Raw genomic sequence first — 13968 nt, 5'->3', positions numbered from 1 at the left:
TTTTGGGGTGAGGGGGGGACAGTGATGGTGGAAATTTCATTACCAAAAAAATCATTAGACCCTCTCCAGAATGTCAAGAAAGCACAAAAATCTTTAATACTTACTAAAATAATGTCATATGCAGACAGTAAAACAGATGTTCAATGGTTGGGTTGAAGGAAAAATAGGGGCAGAGGAAGGGCATGTAGAAGGCTGCCTAGGAAAACCTGTACAAATGAGTAAGTTCCAGGTCCTAGAAGAAACTGATGTTCCATAGGGAAAACTGGACATTGCTTCCCTTTACCCTGAAACACTGGAGCAAGAGGCTACCTAGTTCAACAAACACTAAACTCCAACCATCTACACTCTTTTAGGCAGGGGAGGCATACAAAGATGAATTAAAACTTATTTACTTGTGTCCTAAACAAGCTTACATGTCCTGTGGAGATGAGGTATCAATTAATTGATAAAAGTGTGTAGAATAGGTACAAAGTTTTAGGATTCTAAGCTTTTTGTCCCTTCCTTTTCAACTTAAGATATTTGGATCCTACATAGATTTAGAGCTGGAAGGAACCTCAAACGTTATGTAGTACAACACCTTATTTTACAGGTGATACATCCCCAGGGTGGTTCTGTAACTTGCTCCAAGTCACACCTGATAGTAAATGAAAAAGTTGGAATTAGAGCATATAGACTCGAAAACCACTGTACTTTGTGTTTGGCTTCAGGGCTTTCCTTTAAAAAAAATCATAAAATAACACCTCCAAGACCATTTAGTCCTTTTGCAAGATCCCAAATAGCCAGTTAGACTCCCCTTGATTATCCCCAAAGACAGAATTCTGCTTTTCAAGGGAGCCTATTGCACCTTGGACCATCTCTAAATGGTTAGAGGTTTTCCCCTTATGTTGAGCCATAATTTGATTTTGTGTAAATCAAAATTAGTGTGATCTTGGGTCTTTCAGCAAATATCTTTCCCACCTCAATTTAGTAGAGCAAAGCTTTTCATAAACCAGAGATAAAAGCTTCTAAAATAAAATTCCTGGTTCATTGTAGGACATTCACATGAAAGTGTATCAGTCAAAAAGAAGTACATAGAACAAATTAGGTTCATTTCCTATTTATTTATAGGATACAGTGTGTCTGAAGCAGAAGAAGACGCCTCCTTCAGAAGGGGAAAAGGTTTTCAGAAAAGGGAGCCTAAAATTTTGGCTGTGTTCAGTTTACCTAAGAACCTGACAGCCTTCCTATTTGAAATTAATTGTGAGAAGACATCAGAAGCTGTGCCTGTTTGTTATGTGAGACTACTAGTACACAACCTAGCAGACCATGACGGTTTAGTGTTAGCATTATGACATTTTCATAATTTGTGGGCATTCATTTTTCTGTTTGTTCTCAAGATCAAGTTCTTGTAAAGTGGTAAAGTGTCACCATAATTAATATTTGACCATAAATAGTAGAACTTTAGGGGCAGCCAGGAGGTGCAGTGGATAGAGCACTGGGCCTGGAGGCCGGAAGTACTGAGTTTAAATCTGACTGTGTAGCCCTGAGCAAGTTACTTAACTGTTTGCCTCAGTTTCCTCATCTGACAAATGAGTGGGAGAAGGAAAAGGCAAATTATTTCTGTTTCTTTGCCAAGAAAATCCCAAATAGGGTCATAACTGAACAAATAGAACCTTAGGTGGAGATCAGACTATCTTAGTAAAATGAAATAGTAAATCTGTCAGGTAAACTATCCTAACAGCTTCTAAATCAGCCATATCTATTTCTGCTCACTCCCTTCTCTAGTCCATTCTGGCTGGACTGTCAGATTACTTCCTAAAATACAGTTCTGATTATGTCACTACAGAGATCAAAAACCTTTCTTCATTTCCCACTACCCAGAAAAGAAAATTGAAACATTTCACTGGCACTCAACCTCCATAATTTGACCACAGTCTGCCTCTTCAACTTTATCACATACCAGTCGCTCATCCTAATTTTCAACTAGACTGCTCTCTGAATATGACTTGCATTTTCCCACACCAGAGCCAGTTTTTAATTTAATATGGAATATTCTGCCCTTTCCCTTTCCCTGACAAAAACCAAACTATCATGTCCCATGTTAAATGCTACCTCCTCCTTGAAGCCTTCCTTGATTCTCCCCAGTTAGACATGTTCTGTTACAGATCTCTCAAGACTCATCAGATAGAATACTGCCTATGATTATATTAATATACATGCATTATCTCACTTTTAAGTGTCCTGAGAGGGGAGGCACTGTGCAGTATTCATCTTTGTATCCTGCTGACACACAGACATCACACAGACACATACACAGACACAGACACACACACACACACACACACACACACACTCTGGAAGGAAGAGGAAAGGAGAGAGCCTTACTCTCCCATACCATCATCCCATGCATTCCATGCCTCCCTTGGAAGACAACAATTCCAATTTCCAAGCACATTGGAAAGTATATCTAACACCTACATTTGGTTCACTCTTGAAATTCAGGTACTATAAGGATGGAACACTTAGAAAAAAATTTCCCAAATTCAGACATGTAGGTGGGTAGGCAACTTGTATGGTTATTCCATCAATCACAGAATTTGTGAATTGGAAAAGATCTCAGAGGCCATTTAGACCAACCCATTCACAAAGGAGTTCCCACTATAAAATCAATCGTCCAGCTCCAGACCTCCAAGGAATGGGAATTGACCACTTCTTCAGATAAGCCATTCAACTCTTGGGACAATTCTAATAATGAAGGTTTTCCTGACACCAACCCTAAATTGGTCTATTGCTTATAGTTCTCTGAAACCAAACAACAAATTGAATCCCTTTTCTAAATAACATCCCTTAAAATACTTGAACATAGCTGTCATGGTTCCCTTGAATCTTTTCTCTAGACAAAATATGTCCACTTGCAGTGTCATCATAGACTTAAGGCCCCAAACCACTCATCACTCTCTTTCCCATTCCATGCTGGCCAGTTTATCAATTTCTTTCTCTAGCTGTGGTGCCTACACAACTAGACACAATATCTTGAAGATGATGTGTATACTTTGGATAATCAGTGCAGATGGTAATTAATGGATTGATTTACCTAGAACTGGACCCAGTAAATACAATTTGTATACTCTGAATAGGTAATGCAGATGGCCATTTTACTGAATGAATGAATGTAAATCCTTGAGTAATAACAGTCAAATGTGTTTTAACTTTTTGTAGGGTTTTACTATAAATAATACTGTTCTAATTCCTTACATGGTAAAATAGGTAGAAAAGTGATTTTTTTATGGTGATATGCACAGTAACAGCTGAAATTGGAATTTAGTCACCTACTGACTGTATGTAGAAAATGAACATACCATTTTCCACTTACACATATGAATGAAAAAAATGTTAATACCAAGAGTTAATACAAAAATATTAATACCCAGAGGACCATAGTATACATCATTACATAAAGAGCTGACTTGGAGGCAAGAAATTCTGGGTTCAAATCTCAACTCTGACACGTACTGGCCAAATGCCCCTGGGCAATTGTTTCCTAAGTGTTTCATCCTGGCAATGGCTGAATTTCAATGGTGAGCCATGTAAGTTACATATGCTTATACTTTTGTCATCATAGTAAACAGGAGACATGCTTCACAGGAACTTGGTCTTCCATCTACCATCATATTTGAAAATTTCAATATGTAACTTTATGACCCTTCTTAGTACCTGATTGGGACCAGATAAAGGGCAGGGTGACTACGTCTTTTTCCTAGGGTGCTGAATTCAGAGAACATTTGCAGTCCTTCATCAATGTGAAAATACAAGAGTTTAGCACCTACTAATTAAGAATAACTTTAAAAAATGAGAAGCTACCACATACTGACCTTTGACAGACTCTACACAGAGTTTCTTTCCACCTGACCTAGGCACATCTGGTAGCACTTAGCCTCATTGCAAAAATTCCCAATAGTGGCTTTGCCCTGACATCACAGTCAATATCTATTTGACTTCAGTTGTCCACAAAGGTGGTCATACTTTTAACTTCATACTTGAAAGTACAGCATTTATTAAAACACTTTTTCTATGTGCCAGGCACTATGCTAAGCACTAGGGAAACAGCTAAAAGAAGAAAAAAGACAGTCCCTGCTCTCAGAGAGCTTACATTCTAATGGGGTAGACACCAAACACACAAAGGAAACTGGAAGAGAAAGTCCTAGGGAATACCCAGCTTGGGGGCATGATGTTCTGTGAAGTCCAAAGGAAGCTGAGTTGCTGATGGAAAGTGGTCCATCTCCAAAATCCTCAATTCTGAAATCCTTTTCTCTGACTGCAAAATGTTTCCTTTCCAACTCCTCCCCTCTGTTAATAATCTCAAGCCATCTCTTCACCATCCTTAAAGACATTCAATTCCAAAATTCCTCTCTGCTCTGCTAAATTTACTATTCTTTGCTACTCTCTCTACTTGCTACTACTATAATTCCTACAGTCACAGAATAGTCTCCATCTTTTCTCCTTGGGCCTTACTTTATTTTGCATGTTTTGCACAATAATGACCTTATTTTGCATTATTGCTTATATTATTGTGTATTAGAGTTGTATGACTTGCTGTTACACATACTCTGGCTATCCCCTATTGTAATGTAATGCCAAGGAAAGGCAACTTCCCAAGGTTCAAAATACCAGCATAGGTGCTCTCCATTTTATTCAGTGACAAACCAAGAATAGAGAAGATCAAAACATGACATCATTCAAAATACAGCATTTACTAAGTGTGATTAAATAATCTACAAGTACTGCCCCATCCCAGGACCTTCCATTCAATCAATTACAAAGTCCCTGTTCTAAATACTACTCCACCCCTAGGCTGTACCTTCATTTAGTCCATCACAAAACCCCTCTTCTCAAATGGAGATTAGTTTCCAAACATAAGTAAAGTACATTCATTTATTCAACCACAGAACACAAAAAGGTCAAAAGTTCCCCACCCCTGGATCACAATTGAATCTACCCCAGAGTTACATCAAGTTTAAGCATAGCACTTAATACCCAAATGGAGGTCTTTTCTTCATGTAGACACCAGGCAAGTTCTCAGCAATCTTAGTTCCTGGGGAGACAAGGCTTAGCAAGGCCACAAGATACATTGCCAGTCTCTTCATTGATTCATCCTCTGTCTGCAGAACAGACCTATAACCCCTGAAAACATTAGCAAAACCCTCTCCCAGGATTTCTGTACACATACAACAAGAAAATCCTTCTTCAGGGCTTCTGAACCAACAGAAAGGTTCCCAGACCCCTGCAACAACAGCACTGTCCTTCACCAGTGGACAGCATTCACTCTCTGTCTGCAGGACAGTCTCACTAGCTCTGAACCAACAGAAAGGTTCCCAGACCCCTGCAACAACAGCACTGTCCTTCACCAGTGGACAGTATTCACTCTCTGTCTGCAGGACAGTCTCAGGAGCTCTTAGCCAACAGCCAGGTTCCAGGACTTCAACAACAGCACTGTCTTTCACCAGTGGACAAATCTGGCAAAACAACATCAAAACAGACAGACAAAGTACCAGCAAAACAGCCATGTCTCCTCAGTCCTTGGCAGCTCCGGGGACAGGTCTCAAAAGTCCAGGGCGATTCAAAGTGGCCCTCAACAATCCTCTCAGTCTCTCTCTCTGCCTCCACGAGGGTGCTGCTTCAAAAAGTTCTTCTGCCTCTCTCTTGTGTCTCTCCAAATCAGGTTGCTGACTCTCTTTTCATGATTTTTTTGCATCATTCTCATTTCTCTTCCCAATTTTTCCTCCACTTCTCTTATTTGGTTTTCAAAATCCTTCTTAAGCTCCTCCATGGCCTGTAACTACTTCATATTTTTCTTGGAAGCTGTTGGTGCAGGAGTTCTGACTTTGTTGTCTTCCTCCTGTTCCATGCTTTGATCCTTTTTGTTCCCCAAATAGGAAACTAAAGTCGGATTGCTGTACTTGCTTTGCTTCCTTTGCTTGCTCATGTTGCCACTCAATTACTTGACTTTTGAGCTTTTTGCCACAGTAGAACTCTGCTTCCAGAGAGGAGAGATTTGTCCCAAATCACTGGGGTTTTAGCAGCTGCTGGAGCTATTAGTTGGCTGCCCTCTCTGAAGCTTCCACAAGCTCTGGTTGACTGGTCACACACCCCAGGACCTCCATCCTAGACAGCAATCCAGATCCAAGCAGGTTAGAGCAAGAGTGATTACTTCTCAGAATGGTTGCTTGGTTCCCCTACAATGTGCAGGCCAGGAGCTCTGAAGCAGCCGTGGCTAACACTGTGCCTCAGCTGCTTCTCCCTCCTGGGGCAGAGGCTGGACTGCACTCCCGGACTCCCTGTTCCCAAAGTCTACACTGATCTCTCACTTTGTCTTTGGCATTTATGGGTTGGTAATTCTGGAAACTGTCATAGCTTCTGGTGATCTACTCTTCCAACTTGTAGGGGATGCCCTGAGGCTAAAACTGGGCCTCACTTGGGGCTGGTCTGGGCTCCCATGAACCCTTCCTGTCTGCCTGCCAGGCTGTCTTCAGTGGGAGATTTGTTTCTCTCTGTCACTTTGTGGTTTCTGTAGCCCTAAAGTTTGTTTAGAGTCATTTTTATAGGTATTTGAGGTGGTTATGGGGGGAACGCAGGGAGTTTTCCTACTTCTACACGGCCATCTTGGCTCTGCCCAAATGGGTAGACTCTTAAGGAGCCTAAGTATATGTGAAGCTTGTATTGACAAGTGGGCCAGAATAATCTGGCACAGAGTGAGTCTGTGCTAGATAATTCTCCAGCTTTCTCCTCTAATTCTTCTTTATAACATGACTAATGTGGAAATATGTTTAATATGAAAACAAAAGAAAATGCTATTGGGGAAAAACTGCCTGCATCAATTACAAATAATGCTATAAAACATCACTGGGGTATAGCAATATTTATATTCATAATTTGTTTACTTTCTATCAAATTCTCCACATCACTTCTACCATACATTCTCTTCTCTCCCCAAGCTTCCAATTCTACTTGCTCACCTTCCCTTTTAACAAATGACTTCACCTGTTACTTTCCTGAGCAGGTATACCTTCCTTTAACTTCCTCCATGTCTTCCCTATGTTATTTGTCTATGCCTTCCTCTTGTCCAGTCTTAGACGATGAGTTTGCCTTCTTCCTTTCTGAGGCTAATCTTTCTACCCAAGTCTCTTATTTCATCCGTTCCTGTCTCCTCTGGGACCTTGCTCCATCAATTGTCCCCTCTATCTCACACATCCTTTTTGTCACCACCTCTGTTGGCTCTGACATACTCTGGTCCATGGGGTCATGAAGAGTTGGATAGTGTTGAACAGCAACTGTTGACTCTTTTCATTTTGTCTTGTTCAGGCTACCTCTAGCCTAAAAACAACCATTCCATTAACCATGATATTCCTCTGTCTCTCCATTTTCCTTCCCTCACACTGTTCAAATCCTTTACAGTTTGGTTTCATCTTCTACACTCTATTGAAACTGCTTTCTCCAAAATCACCAATCATTTTAAAAATCATTAAATCCAATGACTTTGGAGAAGGAGATATTCTTATTTTCCTTAACTTCTCAATAGCATCTGATTCTATTAATGACACGTGCTTCCTGGTACTCTTTAATTTCTAGACTATTGTGATACTATATGATCATGGTTGTGGTGTTTATTACTTATTTGATAACTTTTCCTTTGCTACTCTTTTTCTTATTTTTTAAATGTGGCATCCCCAGATGATATGAGACTCATTTAGAGAATCCCAGTGGTTCAATGAAAAAGTTAATTGAAGGAATTAATTACTTCAGTAAAGTAGCAGATTATTTTTTAAAAACCCACAAAAATTATCAGCTTTTCTGTATGTTGCTACTAAAAACCAGCAGGAGATGATAGAAAAAGAAATTCCATTAAAAAATAACTGCAAAATGTAAACAATATCTGGTAGTTAACCTGCCAAGACATACTGGGGACTCATGAATACTTTTTTTACAGAAATATAGGAAGACTTAAATAATTAAAGAAATATTGATTGTTCTTAGAAGAAATGGCTTTACTACATAAATGATGTCACTACACATTTAGTGCCATACCATTTAAACTGATGAAAGACTTACTTCATAGAGCTAGAACATGAGGGGAAAGCAGTAATGAAAGAGACCTAGCATTATCATATCTCAAACTGTATTAGAAAATGGTAATCATCAAAACTATTTGGAACTGTTTTAAAAATAGGAAAGTTAATCAATGGAATATATTAAGTAAGCAAGAGTGAAGAAATTGAACATAGTAGCCTATTGTTCATAAAATTAATATTATTTTGGGGGTAAGGACATACTGTTCAACAAGAAATCCTTGTGGAAAAGCAGAACACAATAAAAAGGAAATAACATTTACATCATTGTGTTACAACAGGCACCAAAATAGGCTCTACGTAGGTACTTGACATTAATATGAAAGGTGATACCATTTTTAAAAAAATGAAAGGAGGCACCTTGTAAGAAATCTAAGTGAACAATTCTTTTTTTTTTTAAAGCAATTGGGGTTAAGTAACTTGCCCAAAACAAGGCCAGTTATTTTGTGTGGGTATTAAGTATCTGAGGCCAGAACTCATCCTAGGTCCTCCTGACTCTGGGGCCGGCGCTCTTACTCACTGCGCCACCTAATTGCCCCTAAGTGAAGAATTCTTAACAAAACAAGGAATAGAGGTGATTGTAAAAGATAAAATTGTGTCAAGGACATGAATGAAACATTGCTTTGCACAAACAAAAGCAATGTAACTAAAATAAGGAGCAACATAGCAAAAATCTTCACAGCAAATATCTCTGACAAGATTTATAGGAAAATGGTACAATTTTATATGTAAGATTAATGGTTAAGTAGAGGTCTTAGTTCCCCAGCAGATTAATGGTTAAGGGTGTAAACAGTTTCCAAAGAAGAAATACAAACTATAAAAACCCATATGAAAGGATGCTCCAGGTTTCTAATAATAGACATACAAAATAAAATAACTCTAAGGTTTCACCTCTTTCCCATCAGATTAGCAAAGATAGGAACACATGAAATTGGTAAATTCTGGGAGCATTATGGAAAGTCAGGTGTACATTAATAGTCCTTTAGTGGAATTGTGAATTGGTCCAAACATTATGAAAAACAATTTGGAATTATTCTAGAAACTGTACCTACACATTGAGAAAATTATGCTTCTGCTATCCTTAAGGAAGTCAAATACAGGGGAAAAAGTCTCATATATACCAGAATATTTATATCAGTATTTTTTGTGCCCATTATTTGCAAACTAGCTGAATAAAAATAGAATATAATTGCAACATAAGAAACATGGAAAATGAAAAATTCAAGAAGCCTGGGAAGTCTTGTATGAAATAATGCACAATGAGGCAAAACCAAGAGAACAATTTACGTAATAATCATATAATGCAAAGGAAAACAATGAAAATCATTAGAACTCTGATGATGGTGACTTCAGAGTCCCAATCATGAAGGATGCCTCTCCTTCATCTTGGTAGAAAAGTAGTAGACTTGGGGGTGGCTAGGTGGTACAGTGAATAGAGCCCAGGCCCTGAAGTCAGGAGGACCTGAGTTCAAAATCTGGCCTGAGACACTTAACACTTACTAGCTGTGTGACCTTGGGCAAGTCACTTAACCCAAATTGCCCTGCCTTTCCCCCTCCAAAAGCAAAAAAAAAAAAAGTAGTAGACTATAGGTGTGGAATGAAGCATAAGTTATCAGTTATGGCCAACATATTATTTTGTTTTGCCTAACTCTATTTCTTTGTCAGAAGAGAGGGTTCTGTTGGGGGTAAGATGAGGAATTATTAGGAAGTAACTATGACAATAAAAAAACCCAATACATTTTTCTTAAATGTAGATTCTTTCCTTCTCCTCCCTTTCCACTCCTGCCATTATTACTCTGCACAAAATTATCTCAAATCTTTATCTCCACCCTGACCTCTTCCAAGAGTTCCACACTTTAAATGATGTGTTACCTAATTCCACCTGAATGTTACACCATCTCAAAATCAAAGTTCACACACGGTAAATTGAACAAGGATTCAAATCCAGGTCTGGTGACTCCAAGTTCTGTGATACCCCAGGTCTTTACCTCTAATTTCTGAAGTTTACATTGGGCTTTCTCACAAAATGGAGATAGTGCAAACTACATGGTGTAGTGGCCAGAGCACTGTGTTGAGAATCAAGAGACAAGAGTTCTTTTTTTTTAACTGACACTAATTACCTGTGCAATCATGGGGAAGTCATTTCACTTTCCTGGACTTCAGCTTCTCATCTGTAAAATAAATAAAGTTGGACTTGAAGACCTCTAAAATACTTTCCAGTTCGAAAATTTATGGTCTTTTATGAAATGTTTCCTTGCCATCTCCCTATTGCTTCTAAGGAACCTGGGAAATGCCATGCTTCAATCTCAGTTTCACTTTACAGAAACCTTCAGCAATTTGATTCTAATTGAATCTCAAAATTACATTTGTCATGTTAATAATAGCTTTTTCTCCTCATAAAAAGACTACAAAATGGATTTAAGAGAAGAAGACAACATGAATGTTCTTAGAGACTTTTATACTATCTATTTCTACAGAGGCTGTTGTCACAGTATTAGAGTTTCCCCTTCTCAGGACCAAACTGCTTGACATCATCATCATCATCTCCTTGTATGGTAAAATTGAGTAATGCACAAAAGGGTACAAATGTGTTAGGTGTATTCTGAATCATTTTTGCTTATTTGATTTGCCCAATACATATTTTGGTTTATCCATTTGCCTATGAACAAGTATTCCAGCTTATCTGAAATTAAGTAAATCCAAGGAAAGCCTTGGATCAGCCTACTTGGATGCTTATAACGGTCTCTTTAGGTCATATTTCTCTCCTCCAGGAGGAAATACATCTTCTTCAACAAGGTTCACATCGATCTCAGAACATCTTTCTGTGCTGTTCATCCAAACTCGTTCCTCGCCAACATCATCCGTGCTCTAGAATGGATTCTTGTTCAGGTCCAGGCTGATGTCCCTTCCAAAGTAGAGATTCTGTGACTCACTGACTTTAGACTTATAGAATACCCATTCCAATCTTTCCATTTGCAGATGAAGAAAGATCCAAAGAGATAAGAAAATTTGTAGAGACAGGCAGATAATAAACTGCAAAGCTGGCACACGAACCTGTGTTTTCTGACTCCCAAATCTCTCTGCTAGGTCTTCATCACTGACCAACACCTGGAAACTTAGGGAACAACTACTACATACCTTCACCAGTCTTTTGCAACATTGCCCTAAGGCTCTGTTCGTAAGAGGGTCATATCTTGGACAAATTGGTTCAACTTCCGTGTATTACTATTTATTGTGCTTAAATAATAATTATTTTTTAAGTACTTAATTATAATCCCATGCAGTACATTGGAAAGAGCATGGGATTCTGAGTCCGCTCCTGAATTCGCAGCTGGGCTCTGCTGCCAGTCTGCCTTTGGGGAAGGCATTTAACCTGAGCCTTGGCTTCCTTTATCTGTAACATAAAGTTGGTCTCTGAAAAAAAGGTCCTTTCAGTTTTAACTCTCTCAGCCCTATCCTAAATGGGACGCGCAGAGCACGAACCTGTCCAGCTGGGAGCAGGCGACCGACCAAAAAGCAGCCTTTTAGTTAAGTACCGCTAAATGACTGCTCGGTCTTTCTTCGAAGAACTTTTTGTCCTTCTAGGATCATAGACCGAAAAGGACCTCGGTGAACAACTGCTTAACCCATGACTTATGGGGAAACTGAGGCACAAAGAGGTAGACTTGTCAAAATGCACACGGGGAGTAAATCTTAATGAGAAGGTATGATTTGAACCCACGTCTCAGAGGGCTCCAGAGCCCATGCTTGCATCAAGCTGCCTTCAGAGTGTAAGCTCCTTGGCAAGGGAGGGCAGCACTCTAAAGCCAGTACAGATCTCTTAGACACAGTAGGCAATTAATACGCGTTTCCGAAATTGAATCAATTAACTGATTTAATTGGAAAAGAGAAGATTCTATCAAGACAGAAAGATGGCTGGGAAACGGAAATGAGGTAAAAGCATTTTAACGCGAGGTTCGCGATTCCTCTTTAACATCACGTGTCGCGCTAAGCAAGGGCGCCGGCTCACCTAATTACTAACACTTACTGCGCTGGCGCAAACCAAGTCCGAATGATATAGGCTTCCTTCCACCCTCCACCCTCCACGCCAGACGAATTGCGCAAGCGTGATGGTGGACGTCATTGGCCGGATGTTCTAGTGCGCAAGCGCCCGAGTCCAAGATTCCTTCCAGCGTCTATTCTCCTTTCACTTCCTGTTCTTCCTTTTATTCCTTCCGGGTCAACCTGGCGCCTGCGCACAGCTGTCTTTCTCTGGCTTACGGTAGAGTGTTATTGCTGGGAGCCGAGGCGGCCCCGGGAGAAGCCGAAGCACTATGGTGAGTGAGGGGGATGGGGGAGCTTGAAGCCTCGAACCCCTGCGGGGTCGGTGGGCGGAGGTCACTGACTGTCAGAAAAAGCATCCTAGGAAAATAGATTGTGAGCTCTCTGAAGGCAGGGCTCAGTGCAGTGCCTGGCACCGAGGGGGCGCTTAGTAAATGCCGATTGACGAATTAATGAATGGGGGCTGCGATCCCCAAGCGCTTATTTAGCGCCCACCTTGCGTCAGTGCTGGAGATGGAAGGAAACCGTTCCTGCCCTCCTGGAGCTGAAATTCGGCTCCTCTTTCCCCTTCCGAACCTCAGTTTCACCCTCTGTCAAACGGACCTTAGAAAGCCCCTGCATTGTCTGCTGGGTGTGAGTGAGACAAGGGCAGGGGACTTTGTCTTTTCTTGTTCCCCTGAATCTTCCTAAATTCCGTTATTCAGTCCTGCCAGGCCTTCTCTAACCCGTGCATTTCCCCCAAAGTAAGTGTTTGCTGAATTGAATAGGATTTCCCCTCTCCCTGTTAGCACGATTTGGAGACTGAAGACATGGGTTTGAATCCCAACTAATGCGTAAACTAGAACTGATAATAATACTAGTATTAACCTGACTAGGAGAAAAGTAAAACACCTGTCTGTCTGTCTAAATTAAGCGTTTTTACAGCCCTTCGTTTTCTCTTTTTTATGTACCTTAAAGCTGAATCCTCCTGTCACTAGCCTGTGTACAACATTAGTACTGGGTCTGCTGTGTACAGCTATATTTAATTCAACAAATATTTATGTATAAGATTGTACCCTAGAGAATACATGAAAAGAGATAGGAGCTAGCAGTCTACTGGGGTTGATGGGAAGGAGAGTCACAGATTTAAAGTTAGAAGGGACCTCAGAGGCCATTTCATCCAGCCCCCTCTTTTTGTAAATGAGGAAACTGAAGTCTAGTGAGATTAAATGATGTGCTCATGTTCACACCGGTAGTGACAGAACCAGGATTTGAATCCACATCCTCTGATTTCCAAATCCTGCATTCTTTCCACTGCATCTTCCTGAGTACTCAGTAATTTTTTGTTCTTCAGTCAGCAAGCTCATGTTAAGTGCTTTTAAAGTACTTTTAAAATGTTGATTTAAAAATATTTTAAAATAAAAGTGCACTTTTATTAATGTGCGAAGCACTGGAATAAGTGCTGGAGATACAAAGAAATCCACTCCCCCCCAAGAAAAGACTCCCCACTCCCCAGGAGCTCACAGTCTAATGGAGGACATGTTAGGTGAACAGTTATGAACAAACAAGATTACATACAAGGTAGGTGGAGCTAATAAGCAGAGGATGGCACCAATATTAATGGGAATCTGGAAAGGCATCTTGTACAATTAACATTTTAGCTGGGACTTGAAGGAAACCAACAAAGCTCAGAGATAGGGATGAGAAAGAGAATTCCATGCTTGAAAATGTCCAGAGCTTGGAGATGACTGTCTTGTTTGAGGAAAAGCAAAGAAGCCAGTGTCTGGATTGCAGGATATGTGCTGGTTATTAAGGTGTAAAAAGACTAGGAAGATGAGTTGGGGCT

The 13968-nt window shown here is 40.0% G+C and overlaps 1 protein-coding gene across 1 annotated transcript in view; it reads left to right on the top strand.

The window, feature by feature from the left end:
• The window catches only part of ISY1 (ISY1 splicing factor homolog), a 224957-nt gene that overhangs the window by 189251 nt on the left and 21738 nt on the right, over positions 1-13968 (top strand). The window contains exon 2 of the mRNA XM_069083796.1: positions 12340-12418. Within this exon, the coding sequence (XP_068939897.1) occupies positions 12416-12418 (3 nt within the window). The 5' untranslated portion in view covers positions 12340-12415. The remainder of the gene's footprint in view (positions 1-12339; positions 12419-13968) is intronic.

Source organism: Petaurus breviceps, unplaced genomic scaffold (genome assembly GCF_028583685.1).
Source record: "Petaurus breviceps papuanus isolate PSGF00001 unplaced genomic scaffold, PetGlider_PUasm1.0 174, whole genome shotgun sequence".
Taxonomy (NCBI): Eukaryota; Metazoa; Chordata; class Mammalia; order Diprotodontia; family Petauridae; genus Petaurus; species Petaurus breviceps.
This window is presented reverse-complemented; position numbering and strand designations above follow the sequence as displayed.